The 19,069-nt window shown below is 44.5% G+C and overlaps 1 protein-coding gene across 1 annotated transcript in view; it reads left to right on the top strand.

Moving 5' to 3' along the window:
* LOC103596707 (whirlin-like) overlaps window positions 1-19,069 on the top strand; it is a gene marked incomplete at its 3' end in the record, with an annotated part of 79,759 nt that overhangs the window by 59,920 nt on the left and 770 nt on the right. Inside the window, exons 6-8 of the mRNA XM_008580406.1 lie at window positions 15,693-15,895; window positions 17,314-17,350; window positions 18,733-18,945. Of these exons, the coding sequence (XP_008578628.1) occupies window positions 15,693-15,895; window positions 17,314-17,350; window positions 18,733-18,945 (453 nt within the window). The remainder of the gene's footprint in view (window positions 1-15,692; window positions 15,896-17,313; window positions 17,351-18,732; window positions 18,946-19,069) is intronic.

Genomic DNA, 19,069 nt, shown 5'->3' with positions numbered 1-19,069 from the left:
TTTTTTTGAGATATAATTTTAAAACCATAAAATTCACCCTTTTAAAGTTGGTTTTTAGTATATTCACAAAGTTGTATAACCATCACCACTATCTAATTTCAGAACATCTTTATCACCCCCCCAAAAATCCCCGTAACTGTTAGTCCCATTTCTTCCCCCCTCGAAAACTACTAATCTATTTTCTGTCTCTATAGATGTGTCTATTTTGTGCATATCATATTAATTAATCATAGAAGATGTGGCCTTTGTATCTGGCTTCTTTCACTTAGCATAATGTTGCATATATCACTAAATTCCTTTCTGTGACTGAATAACATTCTATTGTACGGCTATACCACATTTCGTTTATCCATTCATTAGCTGATGGACATTTGGATTGTTTCCATCTATTAGCATCTAGATGTAGTTACATCCTTTCATCTGTATATTGTTACATGATTGATATTACATGGTACATAGTCTTTTACATTCCATGTTTTTCATTTGCATTTTCCCATGTAATATAAAACTTCTCATAAGCACAATCTGTAATATGTATAATAATCTTCCATCTTGTGGCTGAATTATAATTTGCCTAACCATTCCCTTGAAGTCAGGCATCTAGCTGTTTGTGATTGAAATAAGATTTTAAAGGCAGCAACAAATGAGGGAAACCTCAGAGGACCTTTCTGGAGGAGCTTAAACCACCTCCATGCCNATTTTCCCATGTAATATAAAACTTCTCATAAGCACAATCTGTAATATGTATAATAATCTTCAATCTTGTGGCTGAATTATAATTTGCCTAACCATTCCCTTGAAGTCAGGCATCTAGCTGTTTGTGATTGAAATAAGATTTTAAAGGGAGCAACAAATGAGGGAAACCTCAGAGGACCTTTCTGGAGGAGCTTAAACCACCTCCATGCCTGTCTGTGCCTGCAGAGCCCCGTGAGGAGCAGGAATGATTTATCTCAAATTACTAGGAGGCATGGATTGGACAGGGTGGGATAAAAGAAGATTCTTTTCCAGTACAGCACAGCACAGCAGATCTGCCTCAGGCCCAGACCCAATCCCTAGACCCCCAAACATTGAGGGAAATTTTGGAGAAGATTAGGAAAATGACATCCTATGCTGTGTCTATGTCCCCCCATTTTTTACATTTCCTTTTAGGATTTTTTTAATCATTGACAATACAGTCTTCATATACAATTTGGAGAGTGCAGAAATTGAATAAAAAGCTTAAAACTGAAGTTGCCTGGAATTCACCACTCAGAGGCAACCTCTATGAACAGTTTGGCATATGTCTTCCCAGTCCTTCCTGCACAGTTGAAGACCACATTAGATAGGTTAATGTTATGTTGAGATAACATTAAAAAACCTGAATTCAGACACAAAGCATGTCCACTGTAGAAGGTGGAGAAAATGCTACACTTAGGGAAAAACTAGTGCAACAATTTTGGCGTACATCCTTCCAGCATGTTATGCCTAGAAGGAATATAACATTTTGGTAAAAATATTTCAGCAAAATTGGGATCAGGCTATTTTCTTTCCCACACCCTACATAATAATGTACCGTTAAGATCCTTCTATGTCAGAAAGATTGTTGCAAAATACTAGGTGAAAAAAGCAAGGTGCAGAGTGTTGTTATGGAATCCCAGTTTTGTTTTTTTAAAAAGGGAAATATATTCATTTGTACATGCTTATACATGTGAAGAGAGTTTCTGAGAGAATGACTGAGAAACTTAAGGGTAATTACATCTTAGATTTAGTCCAGGGGCCTAAAACTTCATATTTCAGAACCTGATATGTGTTTTTAAGGGACGGGGGTTAGGGGGGACGATTTTTACAGTTTATATACGTCCTTTCTTACTGTGCAACTGGTTTTGTAATTTTAAAAAATTCTAATTGAACAAAATTATTATATGTCGTTAAATATTCTACGTTATTTTAAATGACATTACAGTAATCACTATATGGGTATACCATATGGTATTTGAGTAATCACTAATTCCTAGACATTTGGGAGGGAGTCCGAATTCTTTTCATAAATTTAAATTTTGTATAACTTTTATTTGCTTGGGGTTAATTCCTAGAAGTAGAGTTCAAAGATTTTTTGCACCACTCATCAAGTGTTCTTTAGCAAGTTTCAACCAAGTTGTGCTCCAGCTGGCAAAGTGCCACATTAACCCTTTCTCCCCCAGGTGGGGTGGTAGGGGCCTTTTGGTGTTCAGTTCTATTTGGCTAACCGTGAGTGCCTGCCATGATTTTGGCACCCTGTATGTGGTAGGCAGAATAATGGACCCCCCAAATGCCTACATCCTAATCCCTGGAACCTGTGAATATATTAGTTATATGGCAAAAGGAATTAAGGTTGCAGGTAAAATTAAGGTTGCTACTCAGCTGATCTTGAGATGGGGAGATGATCCTGGACTATCCTGGTGAGCCCTGTGTAATCATAAGTGTTCTTTTTTTTTTTTTTTTTTTTTTTGACCGGTAAGGGGATCGTAACCCTTGGCTTGGTGTCACCCGCACTGTGCTCAGCCAGTGAGCGCACAGGCCATCCCTATATAGGATCCGAACCCGCGGCCTTGGTGCTACCAGTGCCGCACTCTCCCGAGTGAGCCACAGGGTCGGCCCTATAGGTGTTCTTAAAAGAATGGAAATCAGAAGGAGAAGACCAGAGAGATGGCCACGTGAGGACTTGGCCTGATGATGCTGGCTTTGAAGATGGAGGAAGGGGACACCAGTCTAGGAATGTGGGTGGCCTCTAGAAGCTTAGACAAGGCAAGGAAATGGATTGTCCCCTAGACTCTCTGGAAGGAAACTCAGCCCTGCTGACATCTTGGTTTTAGTCCAGTGACGTCTATATTTGACTCCTGACCTCCAGAACTGTGAGATAATTCATTTGTGTTGTTTTAAGCCACGAGGTTTGTGGTAATTTCTCATAGCAGCGATAGGATACTCACAGTGCATACTATGTCGCCGCCACCTGTTATAGCTCTGGCCTTTGGGAGGCACTTGGTTCTTGTCTAATAGTCTTCCATGGTTTAGTGCTGGCCTCAGCTGTCTCGCTTTCTCCCTGGTAACAGTTAAGAATCTAATATTTGAAAGGGCGGTCCATTTCCTTTTTCATGACTATGAATGAAGTACAGAAGTGGAAACATTTCTGTAATCTCTGACACTGGATGTCCCCCAGAAACTGAACCTGAAAAGTTTTTTTATGTTTTACTTCAAATAATTTCAAACTTACAAAAAAGTTGCAAGAATACTGCAACTTGTATACCCTTCACCTAGACTGACCAGTTTTAAATGTTTTACCATATTTCCTTTATCATTTTCTGTTTTTTTTTCTCCTCTCTGAAGCATTGGAGTTGTGTGTCTCATGCCCCTTTATTCCTAAATACTTAAGTATTTTTTTTTCCTAAGAAGAAGGACATTAGTATAATCATAGATCAATCATCAAAATCAGGAAATTTGGCATCAGTGATCAAAATCAGGAAATTTGGCATCAGTACAGTACTATTAACTAATCTACATACCTTGTTCTCCTAAGAAGAAGGACATTAGTATAATCATAGATCAATGATCAAAATCAGGAAATTTGGCATCAGTACAGTACTATTAACTAATCTACATACCTTGTTCAAATTTTTCCAGTTGTCCTAATAATGTCTGATGTTTTTCCAGTCCAGGAGCCAATCCAGTATCACATGTTGCCTATCGTTTTCATGACTACTTAGTTTCATTTAATTTGGAACAGTTCCTCAGCCTTTCCCTATCTTTCCATGACATTGATATTTTTCGAAGAAGTCTGGCTCGTTGTCTTGTAGAATGTTCCTGTATTTGGGCTGTCCAATATTTCCTTCGACTGGGTCATGTGACGCATTTTAACCCGAACACCCAGTGTTGATGCTGGGTCCTTGGTGGGTCCCATGATGTCAGTTTGTCCCATTATTAGTGAGGGTAGCCGTGACCACTTGCATAAATAAAATCTGCCAGGTTTCTGTACCCTGGAATGACTGTTTTTCCTTTTGTAACTAATAAGTAACTTTGGGGTGATATTTTGAAACTGTGTAAATATCCTGTTCCTCATCCAATTTCTACCTACTAGTTTTGTCTGATTTGGTTGTTTTGCAAAATCTTTTAAAACTCAATTGGCATTTTACTGTAGAGTAGAGTTTTGTCCTCTTACTTATGTATTCAGTATAAATAGGACCTCGTGCATTCTTACTTTATTTGCCAGGTTATAATTCACAATTGTAACTATTTATTTTGATACTCAAATTGTCCCAGGTTCGAGCATGGCAGTCTCCTGCATCCTTTTGACCTGCATCCGTCATTCTTTGAGCACTTCTTTCCTTTCTGGCTGAAGAAGATGGTTCAGGCTCATCTTGTACATTTCCTGCCCCAGCCTTGGATTGGCCATTCTCTGGGGGACCTGGTTTTTCTCAGTGGGGAATGGCTTTTAGAAATCCAGATCTGAGGACTAAATGGGCTTATTGCTCTTGGGATGTCATTATTTACAGGCCTTTCAGTGGCAATGCTAGGAAATGCATATGCCTGCATTTGCATGCGTACATAGTACACACATATACTTGTATCCATATACACACGCACATGTGTATACACATATGTATACACACATATATACATATGTACACACACACATATATGAAATACGTACATCTCAATATCTACATGAAACCACGTGTTCATTCATACTGATACCTCCTCTTCCAGTCTGACCCCACAGAGATCTTCCTCACCTTCTCCCATTTCTTCAACAGTGAGAAATCAAGATCCCACCTAAAATTTGTTTACTCATTTACCCAATTTTACAAGACACAAAAGTAGTTTCAGATTTGCCACACGCATACCACTGTGAGAAAAAAAACCTACTAAGTACACTTTCTGGTTTGTTTGCAGTTTTTCTGTCTTTAAACTGAGGGTTTATGGTCAAAGTACTCTACTGCTTGGGTTAGTTATTTCTTTTTCCCCTTTCTGCTTGGTGACGTTATTAATTTGAAATGGGTTCATTTGTTTCATGCGGTAGGGTTTCCCCCCGTCTTTACTGATTTAATTTTTCTTTCTGAGTAACTGAAACATCAGAACTATACAAAAAAGTATACTCTGAGTATCATTTCTCATCATCATCACTTCTATCCAGTCTCACTGCTTGAAGGCAACCAAATAAATGGGTTTCTGGTTGATTCTTCCTGGTTCTTTTTGCAAAAATAAGCTGATTTGTGTATACTTTTTTCTCTTTCTTATATATATAAAAGGTAGTGTGCTATAGACATTTTTTTGCACTTGATTTTTTTTTACTTATATTCTGAAAATCGCGTTCTATCAGTGCACAGAGATCTTTGTCATTCTTTTTATGGCAACATAGTACTCCTTGGTGTGGCTGTACCATACTGTATTCAAGTACCCTCCTTTGTATGAGCATTTAGGTTATTTTCAATATTTTGCAATTACAAACATTGCTGCAGTGATTAACCATGAGTGTGTGTGTTTTCTTACTCTTGGAAGAATGTCTTCATGGTAAGTTTCTAGAAATAAGATTTCACAAGTGTTGTACCACCCTGAATTCCCACCACCCATGTATGAGTGTGCCTGTGTCCCCACAGATGACAGGTGCTATCAAGGCTTTAATTTTTTTTCAATCTGATAGGTGTAGTATCTTGATGTAGCTTCATTTTGCACTTTTCTTTTTATGAGTGAAGTTGAACATCTTTTCATATGTTTAAGGGCCATTTTTTATGTTTTTGTAACTTGTTCATGTCTTATATTATCTTTTTCCTATCAGGATTTTGGGTTTTTTCCCCTAAAATTTAACAATTCCTTATATATTAGGGCTAATTAGCCCTTTATGTGTAATACATGTTGTGAATGTTCTTTCTCTGTGTCTTAGCTCAGACTGACTAAAATACCATAAATGAGATGGCTTAAACAATAGAAATGTATCTTCTTATGGTCCTGGAGGCTGGGAAGTCCAAGGTTAATGTGTGGGACGGTTCAGTTCCTGGTGAGGCTGTCTCCCCAGCTGCCTTCTCACCACGTCCTCACATGGCTAAGAGAGAGCTCTGGTGTTTCTTCATCTTTTCATAGGGGCACTAGCCCTACTGCATCAAGGTCCCACCCTTAAGGCCTCATTACCCTTTATCACCCCCTCCTAGGCCCTGTCTCCAAACACAGTCAGATGTGGGGTTGAATTTTGGGGGGACACATTCAGTCCATAACACATTGATTGTCATTATCTTTTGGCTTTGCTTATAAAGTCTTTTTCGATGTGAAAGTTTTTATTTTTATCTAGTTTAATGATTAATTCTTTCTCTTATTGACTCCAAGTTCTAGTTAGAAAATGTTTCCTTATGCCCAAAGTATAGAGGTATTTATCCATTTTTTCTTCTAATACTTGTAAATACATTTTTTCCCTTTAGAACTTATTCTTGTGCAGGGCATAAGATATTTTATCTTTTTTTAAAATGGTGACCCAGTTATCCCAGTACTATGTATTAAAAATTTGCAGTGCTACTTTGTACTAAAAGATTTGCAGTGTCACCTTTATCATATGCAAAAATTTCATGTCTCCTTGGGCCTATTTCTAGTCTGTTCCACTGTCTGTGCGTGAGTCAGTGTTACACTCGTTTAATTACAGCAGATTAAAAGCAGGCTTTAGTATCTGGTAGCTCCTCTAGCAGCTCTTCTGTATCAGGGTTTTCACAGCCTTCCTTGCATTTTTACCTTTTTTAGGTTTTAAAAATAATTTTTATTTTATTATTCTCTTTAAATTGTTAAATAATAAAATTATTTTATTTTAAAATTAATAGATTTATTTTTAGAGAAATTTTATATTTACAGAGTAATTGAGCAGAAAGTATAGAGAGTTCTCATATACCTTCTCTTCCCCAACCCTTCCCATGGATTTTCCCTTTAATTAACATCTTGCATTAGTACACAAGAGGTATATTTGTTACAACTGATGAGCCAATATTGATAACATTATTATTAACTAAAGTCTATAGTTTACGTGAGGTTCCACAGTTCTATGGGTTTTGATAAATGCGTAATATCATGTATTCAACATTATAGTGTCATACAGAATAGTTTCACACACACCCCCCAAAAAATCCCCTGTGCTCTGCTTGTCAGCCCTCCCTCCCTCCCCAGCCCCAGGCAACCACTGATCTTTATCCTGTCTCCATTATTTTGCCTGCTCCAGAATGTTGCATAGTTGGAACCATATAGGACGTACCCTTTTCACACTGGCTTCTCCCCTTAACAATATGCGTTTAACTTTTCTCCATGTGCATTTTTATTTTTTCATATGAGCTCTTATATTGACTTATCTAACAAAAGCTTGTTGGTGTTTTTATTGGGATAATGTTAAATTTATAAATGAGCTGAGAGAGGACTGATATCTGGGTGATGCTGAACGCTTTCCAAGAACAGGGGATTTTCTTTCTATTTGTTGAGTCCATTTTGAGTGTTTCAGGAGTGTGTAAAGTTCTCTTCACTAGGTGCTTTACATTCCTTGTTAAGTTTATTCTTAAGTATTGTGTTCCTTCTGTTGCTATTACAAATGGGGTTTCCCTCTCTGTCATATCTTCCGACTGGTCGCTGTGTATGTGAAGGCTGTGGACCCTGAACTTGAAAACTTGCCGATTCTTTCAGGTCTTCCAAGCAGCACAAAGCAAGTGAGCAGGCTGGGTTCTGGGCTATGTCCCATCTGGCCAGAAGGCCTTGGACCTGTGATGCCCCTCCTCCCCCTCACCCCTGTTTTCTTTCTTCCAGAATGAGGGGCTGGATAAATGTGCACCATTTTCCAGAGTTTGATTTCAGCAAAAACAGAATTGTGATTTGTGTTTTTACCTCTCTGCCTTCCATTTGACTGAAAAAATTGGATGCTCTTTCTTGACTGCAGTCTGCAGAGCTGGGCTGCAAGTACCCAGCCTCCCTACATGCCCTGGCCTTGTCAAACTCAACCTTTACATAAATGGAAAATGTCTCCTGCCTGTCTGTAGGAACCAGAAGCTTCCTTGTTTGTATGTTTGCTCATCCGTTCATTTAATCTTTTGTTCATTTTTTCATGAATTCTGTCAGGCATTTGTTGGGTACCTCCTATGTGTCATTCAGGGGGATGCAGCACACTGGCTTTGAATTCAGTGCTCATAGTCCAGCACAAATTCAAACTGCCAGAGTGCTGCAGGGTGCCCTACGGGGGGATTACTGATATTTGCTTGGAGGGGTTGGTCAGAGACGGCTTCTTGGAGTAGGTGTTATTTGAGCCAAGACCTGAAGATTAAGTAGGTGTTATCCAGGTGAGCAATGGGGGTAAAAAACATTTGCAAAGAACAGAAGAACAGCATATGCAAAGGTCCTGAGGTGGGCAAGGCCTCCATCTGCTTAATGAACTGAGAGATGGCAAGTATGGTTGGATTGGAAAAAACTGGGGGAGGGAAGTACAAGATGGGTTAGTGAGCTAAGGTCCAGCCCCCTCAGGCTAGATAAAGGAGGAGCTTGGAAGCCACTGGGGGGTTTTAAGGAGGGTGGACAAGATCAGATTTGCAGTTTAACTCAATCAATCTGCTACATAGGGAAGGTATTGGAGGAGGTGGTGAGAGTGGAAGTAGGGAGACTGAGGCAATAATCCAGGTGGGAGATGAGGATGGCTGGGACCAGAGTGGAGTTAGCAGAGATGGAGGCTCCTTTTGGAAGGAAAGGTAAGATCTGATGGCCTTGATGATGGATCCAGTGGATTTGGAGGCTTTAGGACTGAGCACTGATATGGTGAGCCCTGGAGGAGGACCAGGCTTAGAGGAAGGAATAGGAGGTCAGGGGTTCAATCCTGGGATGTGTTTAGGACTGCATTGCTCAGTATGGTAGCCATTTGTCACACCTGGCTATCGAAATGGAGTTAGTGTGATGGGAGAAATGAATTTTTAATTTAATTTAAATTTAAATAGCAGTGGTTAATCTCTTGAACAGCACAGATATGGGCGGTGCTGGTTTTGAGGGCCTTTGAATCATGTGAGTTGAAACGTTGAGTGGGCAAATACGGGTCTGGGGCTCCACATAGTAATTGGGCTGGGTTCAAATATGGCTACTTGGTTTGCTGAGTGTCCTTTTGCAAGTTACTTCACTTCTATGAGCTTCACTGATCTCATCTATGAAACAGGAAACCTTCCATGCCTCATTAAGTGGTGCTTATTAAGTTTAGAGCTAAATTGTACGAGGTAGCTGCCCTAAGCGAGGCACTAAGGGGTGGAGTTGTTATTCTTCCTGGGTTTGACCCTCATTATTTCTCTATGTTTACTTTGGAAGCCAGATTTTCCTGTGGGACGAAGTCAGGATTGGCCTATCAGCGGTAGCTCTGACCTTGACTCACAGTACAACCTTGGACAAACACTTTCTCCTCTCTGGCTGATGAACTTTAGAGGGTTAGAGCAGGCCTTCACTGTCATCAATAGAGTAAGCAGGTACTGACAAGGGGTCTGCAGGTGTTGGAAGAAGGAACCAGAAGGAAGCAGGGGCCTTATGTTGGTTGGGCCAGTCCCACACATGCTTTGGGTTGGTTTCTGCCTTGTGAGAGCTCTAACCAGAGAAAGTCATGTGCAGAGCTCTTCCAGTGCCAGCCCTTACCCCAAGCTTGCTCCTTGATCTTTTTATTTATTTTTTTAAAATGTGGACCAGGTTTAATGACTTCTGAACTGTTGTGAAAAACTAATGTTGTTTCATTAAAACTGTATTGCTCCCTTATACTGAAAGAAAATTAAAAAGCCCATTAAAGCTTTATAGTTGTCATGGAAAACTATTAAAGATTCATAATTGCAATACTCTAATTGAGCTTGAATTTTCATTGTGGCCATGCCACAATGAGTGGGGTCCTCACTTGAAGCCACAAAATCCATTTCAGTCTAGCCTTGGCTTTGAAGGTGTTGAGGAAGGTCCTGAAATAGGCTTCTTGCAGAGTCCTTTCCCAGGGTGTCTGGCACTGGTGTGCGTGACCCAGAGGATTATTCCCATTTCCTGGCTCAGCACAGGGATCGAGTTGTTGGCAGGTCTCTCTCCCGCCAACCTTTGGTGAGGCAGCTCAGAACTACTGCTATCCTGCCATGGGCTCTTCTTGCTGGTTTGTTTTCAGTTCCCTTCACCCGGCATGAATAGAGCGCCTACTGTGTGTGTGGCACGAAGCCCAGGGCTGAGAGGGTTAAGAGGTACAGGAAGGACAGGCTGGCTTTTCTTAAAGGAGGGGTCGATAATGGTTTGAGCTAGGGCTTTGCAGGCTGGTAGAATGAAGGCTGAATCCCAGTTCTTATCACTTCACTTCTCAGCCTCAGCCTCCTCATCTGTAAAATGGGTATAACAGTGTATGCTTCATGGGTGAGCTGAATCTAGAGGCATGGCCTGGGGAGGAGGCAGGCTGAAAGGTGGGGCTATGGCATTGAGAGGCTCCAAGGAGGTAGAATTGCAAGGTTTGGTTGGGCAGTGATTGAGGGGAGACTTCAGGGGTAAGCATGGCTTTTCAGAAATTCAGCTAGCATTTAGTGAGCACTTACTATACGTTAGACACTCTTCTACATGATTTGTATGTGTCCATTCAGTAAATATTCATTGAGCACCTACTATGTGTCAGATACTGTTTTAGGTGCTGGGGATACAGTGGTGAGTGTATTAACTCACCTGTGAGGTAGGTACTAATATTATCCCTATTTTCCAGAGGAGGTAATTGAGGCACAGAGAAGTTAAATAAATTACCCAAGGTCACATAGCAAGGAAGTGTCAGAATCTGGAATTAGACCCAGACTCCTAGGTCTGTGCTCACAACCACATGCCTAATGGCCGCTCATGTAGTATGCTTCGCACTCTAGCAGTTGGTGGCCTTTTTCCCATTTCGAGGGAAGGAGGGCTTAGAATGGTAAAATTATTTTCCTCGGGTTTCTTAGAGAGTAAGAGGGGACAGTTAACAGAGGTCATCTAAGCACCCTCTGCTGCTCCAAGGGGCTCCTCCAAAATGCTCCTGTGCCCATGTCAGACCTAAAGGAAGTGAATTTTCTGCTTCCTGGTGGTTGGCCACATTCTGGGGAAATTAGTCCTCATCAAAGTCCCTTCACACTCTCCTCAGAGCATCCAAAACATGAACCTGTCACTCAGTAGACTGTGGATGATGGAAGAGTCTTTCCTCTGCCTTAAAGTGAAGGGCATTCCCATGGTCCACCCTCTGCTCCTCCATCGCTGGTGATAAATAGGACACCTGTGTGACAAATAAAATAAAGCCGCCTTTATTCATTTCTCCTTCTGTGTCCTCCCTGTCAGCGCCCCGCAAGCAAGCTGGGCAATACGAGACACTCAATCACACTTTGCTCCTGTCTCTTCTTTCTCCAGCGTGTCTTGTCATGATGAGTTCTGGGGTGCTGGGCTTTACCATCGCCTCACCGTGTGGCCCTCTGCATGTCCCTGTTCTTTCTGTGCCTCAGTCTCCCCATCTGTAGGAGACCCCTTAGGAGGCCCTGACAGATGCAGTGTCTTTGCTCTTTATTTTTGACTTTGTATACCCACATGTCACCTAACCCTGAGCCAGCTTCTGTGGGTAAGGAAAAGACACATTTTAATGAAGAAACAAATAGAGCTCTTAGTTTTTCTTTGGGAAGGAGCCAGATTAAGGCCTTCCAAGATGCCACTTCTAACTTCATGTTGCACAAATCAAAGGGACGGGAAAGCAAACGGAAGCGAGACTGGGAGCGGAGGGAGGGAGGGTCTCTCGTCCATTTACCATTTACTAAATGTCTCCTGCTGCCAGTGCTTTCTGGGGTAAAGGGATGCAGAGTGGTAGGAAGAATATGGAAAAGGTGGGTTCGAATGCCCGCTCGGTTGTTCACTTCCTGTGACAGTGACCTTGAGCAAGCTGCTTCACATCTCTGAGGGCCCTTGCAAAGGAAGCAAATGAAGAACACTCAAAAGCCTCTCATGTCTCAGCCTCTGCAGGGTGGTCCCACTCGACTCTCATAGCTACCTGGGAACTGGTGGTAGCATCACACCCATCTTACAGATGAGAAAACTGAGACTCAGAGTGTACTTCACAGCTGTGCAGGGCCACTCAGCTACTGTGCCATGGTTGCCCGGCTTCAGAACTTGGGCTGCCGTGTATTGATGGACTTCACACCCTGCTGGCCACACGGGCTGCTGTGAACAGCAGGGGAGACGCTGGGTTTATCTGAAAGTGGTTCGTGAACCCTCAGTCACTGTGAGCATGCAGACAGCTATTCTGACAGGGCTCCTAGACCTTGGGAAGCTTTGTAACAAGTAGAGGAGTATGAGCAAGAGCTTGATGCAGAAAAATGAGTGATTCAGACCAATTCAAATGCTGGGAAGGGCCATGTGGAGACCCCGAAGGCAACCCTTTGGTTTTAAACCAAACCCTGGAGAAGAAGAAACAGGAGATGATTCAAAGAGATTGGGAAGATGGGCTCACATGCCCCCATTAAATCAGGGTTTCCCAAGTATGACTCCCATTTCATGGATTGCACAGGAACCCCACACTGCCTCTTACAAATCTGGTAGGGATGTGTTTATTTAACAGGCATGAAGGAACTGTGACTAACACAGCAACCCTGTGACTTCCTGAAGATTCATGCTTAGGATGAGACTGCAGTAAGTGACATGCTGGGTAATTCACAGGACTCAGATTGAATAAATGACAGGTGTAGGCTCGAGGAGAGGGAGAACGACTGATGTTTGAGAATCATAGCACTAAATCAGCCTCCCAAGAGCCACTAACTCCAGAGGCAACTGAGACCTGCACCCCAGGGTCACCAGATTTCAGAAATAAACATACAAGATGCCCATTTAAATTTGAGTTACAGATAAATAATGGGTATTTTTTTAGTATATGAATGTCCTATGAAATATTTGAGACATACCTATACTTTTAAAGTATTTGTTGTGTATCTGAAATTCAGGTTTAACTGGGCATCCTGTAGTTTGTCTAGCAGCCTTCCCCACTAGCCTTGTAGAAGGCCAGGTAAATGCTTGCAGAATTTAACTGCCCCCTTCTCTCTCTGGCCCCCAGGCCTGGACGTGGAGGGAGAGGTTTGCACACAGAAGGATGTTCTTACATTTCTGGACTCTGGACTCAGACGCTAGTTCCTTTAATTAAACTGCTGGGATGAAATAAAATGTGTTGAAAGGAAGGTTAAAATTGATTCCCTTAGGTCAACAAAAGCCAACGCTATTGAGGGGGATACTTAAGAAAACAAAGCATTTTGGCGTATGAAAAGTGCAGCATCTCAGCATGGTGGGTGTAGCCAGGGCTTCGTGAGGGTGGAGCTGCCACGTGGGGAGGCTGTTTCATGAACTGGGTGCAAGTGGGCCCGGCAGGCAGCGGGTCTCTCCTCCACTCTCAGGAAGGCCTGAGTGTCTGGGACAGTGCTCCTTCTCTTTGGGTCTGCTTCTGAGCATCAGGAAAAAGACAATCCTGGACTAGGACTCCTTTTTTACACCCAAGGAAAGTGAGGCACAAAATCTAGTGGGGGATTCGTGGGGTCATATGGCATGGAAGTAGCAGAGACAGGATTTGAACCCAGGTCTGATGGTCTTTGAAATCCTTAACCATAGTGCTTTGCTGCCTCCTAGATTGTGTGTGTTGGTGTTGGGCAGGGAGGAGGGGAGGGAAAGAATCATTGGAGGTTTTTAAGCAGGGAGGAGTGTTGTGAAAGCAAAAAGTTGATGAAGTTAATCTGGTGCTATGTCTGGCGCTATGTCTGTGGCAAAGACAGGAAACCAGTTATGTTTACATCTAAACACACAGTGAGGAGGATGCCAGTTCAGGAACCTAGGAGGGAGCAGGTGGGGACCCAGGCTAGAGGGTGGAGGAAGGGACTTGCTGAAGGATCTACTCAGAGGAACAAAGGTGGAGTTGATGATGGGGTCGGGTTTTTGACCTGGCTGCTGCAGGCAGAGCTAGGGAAGGATGGCAGGATGGTGGTCTTTGGACATGCTAGATTTGAAGTGGTACCACATGGTCCCCAGACAGAGCTCCTGGCAGCAGCCCAGTAGTAGAAAATAGATGGGCGTTGGGACGAGCCTGGACTGGGTTTGCATCCTTGTGCTCCTATTCACTAGCTGTGTGACCACGAACTGTTTGCTCAACCTCTCTGAGCCTCAGTTTTCTCTCAAGTGACATGGAGAGCAATGATAGGATGCTGGGAATATGAAGTGAGGAGAAACATGTAAAGGGTCAAACAAGGCTGGTACAGTGTGCCTGTGCCTGCTGGGCTGCGGCAGAAACGGCCCTGGCACTGGGAATGGATAGGAATGTGTGTCTTTTGATTCATTGGATGATTTTTTATTGAATTCCCACTGTGTGCCAGGCCCTGGGGGTACAGTGTGGAGGGGCTAATGGGGAAGCCCAGTTATAGCACAAAACTGAGCCCACTCTCGGCTATGAGCCACACAGAGCAGGAGCAAGTGGTCCTGCCTGGCACGGCGTCACAGCACAGCACCTGGCACATAGTAGGGGTTCAGTGAATGTGGGTGAATGCTTGAAATACAGCACACACACCCCGCTCTGCCTGGGGCCATGGAGACAGGTCATGAGCCTCCTGAGCACTTCAAAGCTGGTGCAGATGGGAGAGGTAAAGGCTGAATTTGCAACCGCTGTCTGTGCTGGGACCCCCCAACTGCAGGTGAGGCGTTCAAGGAAAGCCAGAAACCAGGAGCAGCGTTTTGCTTCTCAGCCTTGTCATCCTATCTTCTTTTCTCCCAGACTCCCATTTGGCTCACCTTTTCCAAATCTTACCTCAAAAACTGCCTAGTAAACCCCATAGGAGTTGATTAAGTGCCATCGGCAGGCTGGGAAGCTGGGGAGAAGGAAAAACAGCCCTGAATAACCAAATAACCATCTACTCTTCAAGGCCATGGTCGGATGTGACCCTGGGCAGCTGCTTTCCATCCATGTTGCCTCAGTTGCCCCATCTGTGAAGGGGGCAGGTTTAAACAAGCTGCATGTCTTTCAAACAACCCTACCAAGACTGCAGCATCTTCCCTTCCAACCTCTCTGTTTTTGCCACATGTCTATTTTTACTGGAAGCCTAGTGTTTTTGCCTCTATTTTTAATCCTTTCATAAAAATGCTGTTGTTTTTTACATTGCAAAAGAAAACTGCTGCTTGTTGTAAGAATTCAAGGAGCGTGTATGGCTTTAACGGGAGGCTAGTTTTCTCATTTAATGCTTTTTTCTGTAGTAAATTAAAATGCTGTTTACATTGTAAGGTAATAGGAGAATGCACGCTTAAAATAAAAATCTCGGCAATGTAGAAGCGTAGATGGAAAATAATGGAAGTCCGCCCTCACGCCTCTCGTCTTGTTTCACCCCTAGTCCCATCCTCACTCCCACCTCTGAGAGACTGTTGTTTCTACATAAGGGGACCCTTGGGAATGTCATTATAGACCCACCCCTCAAAATCATGGTGGGTCATGGGAAGGTGCCCCCTTCTAATGACAAAAGGATGGGCTCAGGTTCAGGATTAAAAGGCTGGCTTGGCTGTTGACTTGCTGTGTGACCCTAAAGCATCCACATAACTGTTCTGAGTCTCTCGATAACCTCCTTGGCAGGCTGGTCCAGTGGAGAATTGGGATCAAGGCTGTGAAGCTCCTAGCATGAACCAGTGTCCTGCAAACAGTCCAGGTGACTGTTGTGTGGTGGTCTTGGCAGGTTGGGGACCAGATTCTGGAGGCGAATGGGAGGAGCTTTCTCAACATCCTGCACGATGAGGCGGTCAAGCTGCTCAAGTCGTCTCGGCACCTCATCCTCACGGTGAAGGACGTCGGGAGGCTGCCCCACGCCCGCACCACCGTGGACGAGACCAAGTGGATTGCCAGTTCCCGGATTGGGGAGACCACCACGAACTCTGCAGGGTCTGGCCGCTGCTCTCTCTGAGCCTCCAGGACCCCAGGGCCATTTCTAGAAGCCCCCTCCCATACCTCTAGAGCCTAGGGTCCTAACACCAGGGTACTATTCATTTGCAGGACATGACTTTGGGCTCGTCCCTTTCACCTCCTGGCCTCAGTTTCCCCATGGAAAGCTGAAATACACAACCGAGCTGTTTCTTTATTTGCCTTCAGGCAAATCACTTAACTCACTCTTCAGTCCTTTGCTGCTCCATCTGAAAAGTGTGGTCATCATCCTGCCCCATCCCAGATCTGTTAATGAGAATCCCATGAGTTAATTTGGATGAAAGGGTCTTGGAAGTCATACAGTGAGATACAATTGCCAGGTGGCTACGTGGTTGCTAATAATGTGATGTGTCACCTTTTGATCTCCATCAGAACTCTCAACCTGGTGGCTGGTGGCCCCCTGGCCAAATACACCCCAGAGCTCTCTCTCTCTTTTCTTCCCTTCCTTCTATCTGCACAGTATTATACACTTTTAAAAAAAATTAGTTGCCAACCCTGGGCTCTCCTGAGAGAACTCAGGTCTCGTCCACACATCCCCGCCGCACAAGCAAGCAGCCCAGTGAGGACCAGCAAGCCTCAGCAAGAAGTGCCTGGGTTCCTGAGCTCGGGTCGGGGGTGAGGGCTATTGCCACACCCCCTTGACATCTGCACCCAGCCTGGCAATAACCGAGCCACCGCTGGAAGTCCCCTGGTCTCCCCTGTGGGAATGTGGGGGGTGCCACAGGCCTCGGTCCCACCCCTCCTCCTTCCTCCTTTTTCCATCCCATTTCCTTCCCCTTCCCCTCTCCCTCTCCCTCCCAACTGCTCTACAACATCATAGAATGTAAAAAAATAATATTACTAAAATTAAAAAAAAAAATCAGTTGCCAACACTTAAAAAGACAGGTTTCCTACAAAAAAAAACTGGATTTCTGGGTTCTTCTTTAAAATCAGGAAGTCTGGCAGCCTGAGCCCACATCTTTTTGTGAAAACATGGGCTGGGGCTGAGCCGCACCTGCAGTTTGCTTTGGGGAATCTGCAGTGTGCCCTGTTGCCACCCTTCCTAGGATTGGCCTGATGCACATGGCAGTTGCCATGTATTCTCTCCACCCCTCGCCTTACCTGCCTGGGGCTGCAGGGCTGGAAACAGCTCAGGAGTCTGCTTTGTGTGGTTTGGAAGTGCTGTTCACATTGTTGATCAGGAGGCAGGAAGCTGCCCATCTGTTCAGGGGTTCACATACCTCTGAGTCTCCCCTGAACTGAGCTGGCAGTGGGTAGAGGCTGGGATGCTGTGGGTATCACAAAGCTTTGCAGTTCCTGCTCCAAATTGGCCTTTCTCTAGCTTGAGCCTGTTTGAACTGCTCAGATGTGCTGCTGAAGATGTTTGTCTCTCTCCGCAGGTTTCCTGAAGATCTCACAACAGAAGAGACTAACAAGGTAGGGCTTTCTTCACCCGTGGGGTATTTTCGGCTTCATAGCTTCCTGAGTGTGCAGAGTGTGCTAATAAGCAACTTATACACACTTTTTCATGCATCGGGCAGCCCTCCGACTGTGTCCACTCCCCATTCCACATGTGTCTGAGACTGCCCTGGCACCAGGGTTACCAGCAGTGAACAGAACAGACCAGGTCCCTGCCCTTGTGGAGGGTACACCCAGTGAAGGAAGCACACATATAAGCAGAGCAAACCTTCAAACCAATACCTACTTGCAAAAGATGCTCAGTACCGTCAAGGCAACGTGCTGGGGATTATGAGAGAGAAGAACAAATGAGACCCCAAACTTAGACGGGGTGGGAAGGCAGAGGGAGAGGGCATGGGCCCCGCTGAGGCCATGAGCTGATTCTTGAGCTGTGAACTAACTACACCACGTTAAGTCGAAGTTGGTGGATCTGAGTCTGCCACGGGTGGGGGAGGGGCATGATCTAGCCCAAGGAAACGTGTGTGCCAGAGCCCAGAGGCAGGGAAAGGGAAGAACAGAAGAAAGGAGAGTGTGGGGGGAGTTGGGAACAAGGGACAGCAGGTAGGATGGCCAGGTCACATGGGGCTTTGTGGGCTAATGGGGCTTTGTGGGCTACAGTAAGAGGTTGGCTTCTAACTTAAAGTAATGGGAAGCCATTGAAAGCCTTTTAAGCAGGAAGCAACACAATGAAATTTGTTTTTACAAGGTCATTCCAGTAGCTCTGTGTGATAAAGAGGGGCAGAGGGGACCAGAGGGTAGACTGGGTGACATCTTAGACAGCTGTTGACAAGAGAGGTGGGGTGGGGGCAGGAGTGTGTATGCAGATCTGAGCTGTATTTTGGAAATACAGGTACTATTATCATCCCCAGTTTACCAAGGGAGATACTGAAGCCTAGGAATAATATGGGACCCCTAATAACGTTCTGTGACTCTGAATGGTCTCAAGGATCTGATGTAAGTACTTTACAGCTGGGTGAGGCCGCATATTGGAACCATCTCCTGGGGATTCACCGTGTGTGCTGAGACCACTTAGAGGTTTTTGGAAACCACATCATCCCTCTGCAGTGTTGCTGCTGGCTTGGTCTGGTCACTTGACTCCAGAGCAGCTCAGAACTCCCGAGCCTCTTTCTGTCTTTCAGCCTGTTCTGTGACTCTGAATGGTCTCAAGGATCTGATGTAAGTACTTTACAGCTGGGTGAGGCCGCGTATTGGAACCATCTCCTGGGGATTCACCATGTGTGCTGAGATCACTTAGAGGTTTTTGGAAACCACATCATCCCTCTGCAGTGTTGCTGCTGGCCTGGTCTGGTCACTTGACTCCAGAGCAGCTCAGAACTCCCGAGCCTCTTTCTGTCTTTCAGCCAGGATTTTATAAGGGCCCAGCCGGCTCCCAGGTGACCCTGAGCAGCCTGGGAAACCAGACACGTGTGCTGCTGGAGGAGCAGGCTCGGCACCTGCTGAACGAGCAGGAGCGTGCCACCATGTCCTACTACCTGGACGAGTACCGCAGCGGCGGAGTCTCTGTGGAGGCCCTCGTCATGGCCCTGTTTGAGCTGCTCAACACCCACGCCAAGGTGACCCGCCTCCCTCTGTCCTCCTTTACTGAGAACCTAAAGCGAGTCAGGCCTGAACCGAACCCTGGGCAGAGATTGGGAACCAAGGCAGCCCCCAGAAGCTCACAGACTCCTGGGGGAAACA

Source organism: Galeopterus variegatus, unplaced genomic scaffold (genome assembly GCF_000696425.1).
Source record: "Galeopterus variegatus unplaced genomic scaffold, G_variegatus-3.0.2 Scaffold2079, whole genome shotgun sequence".
Taxonomy (NCBI): domain Eukaryota; kingdom Metazoa; phylum Chordata; class Mammalia; order Dermoptera; family Cynocephalidae; genus Galeopterus; species Galeopterus variegatus.
Note: the sequence above shows the minus strand (reverse complement) of the source record. Positions and strands in the feature narration are given on the sequence as shown.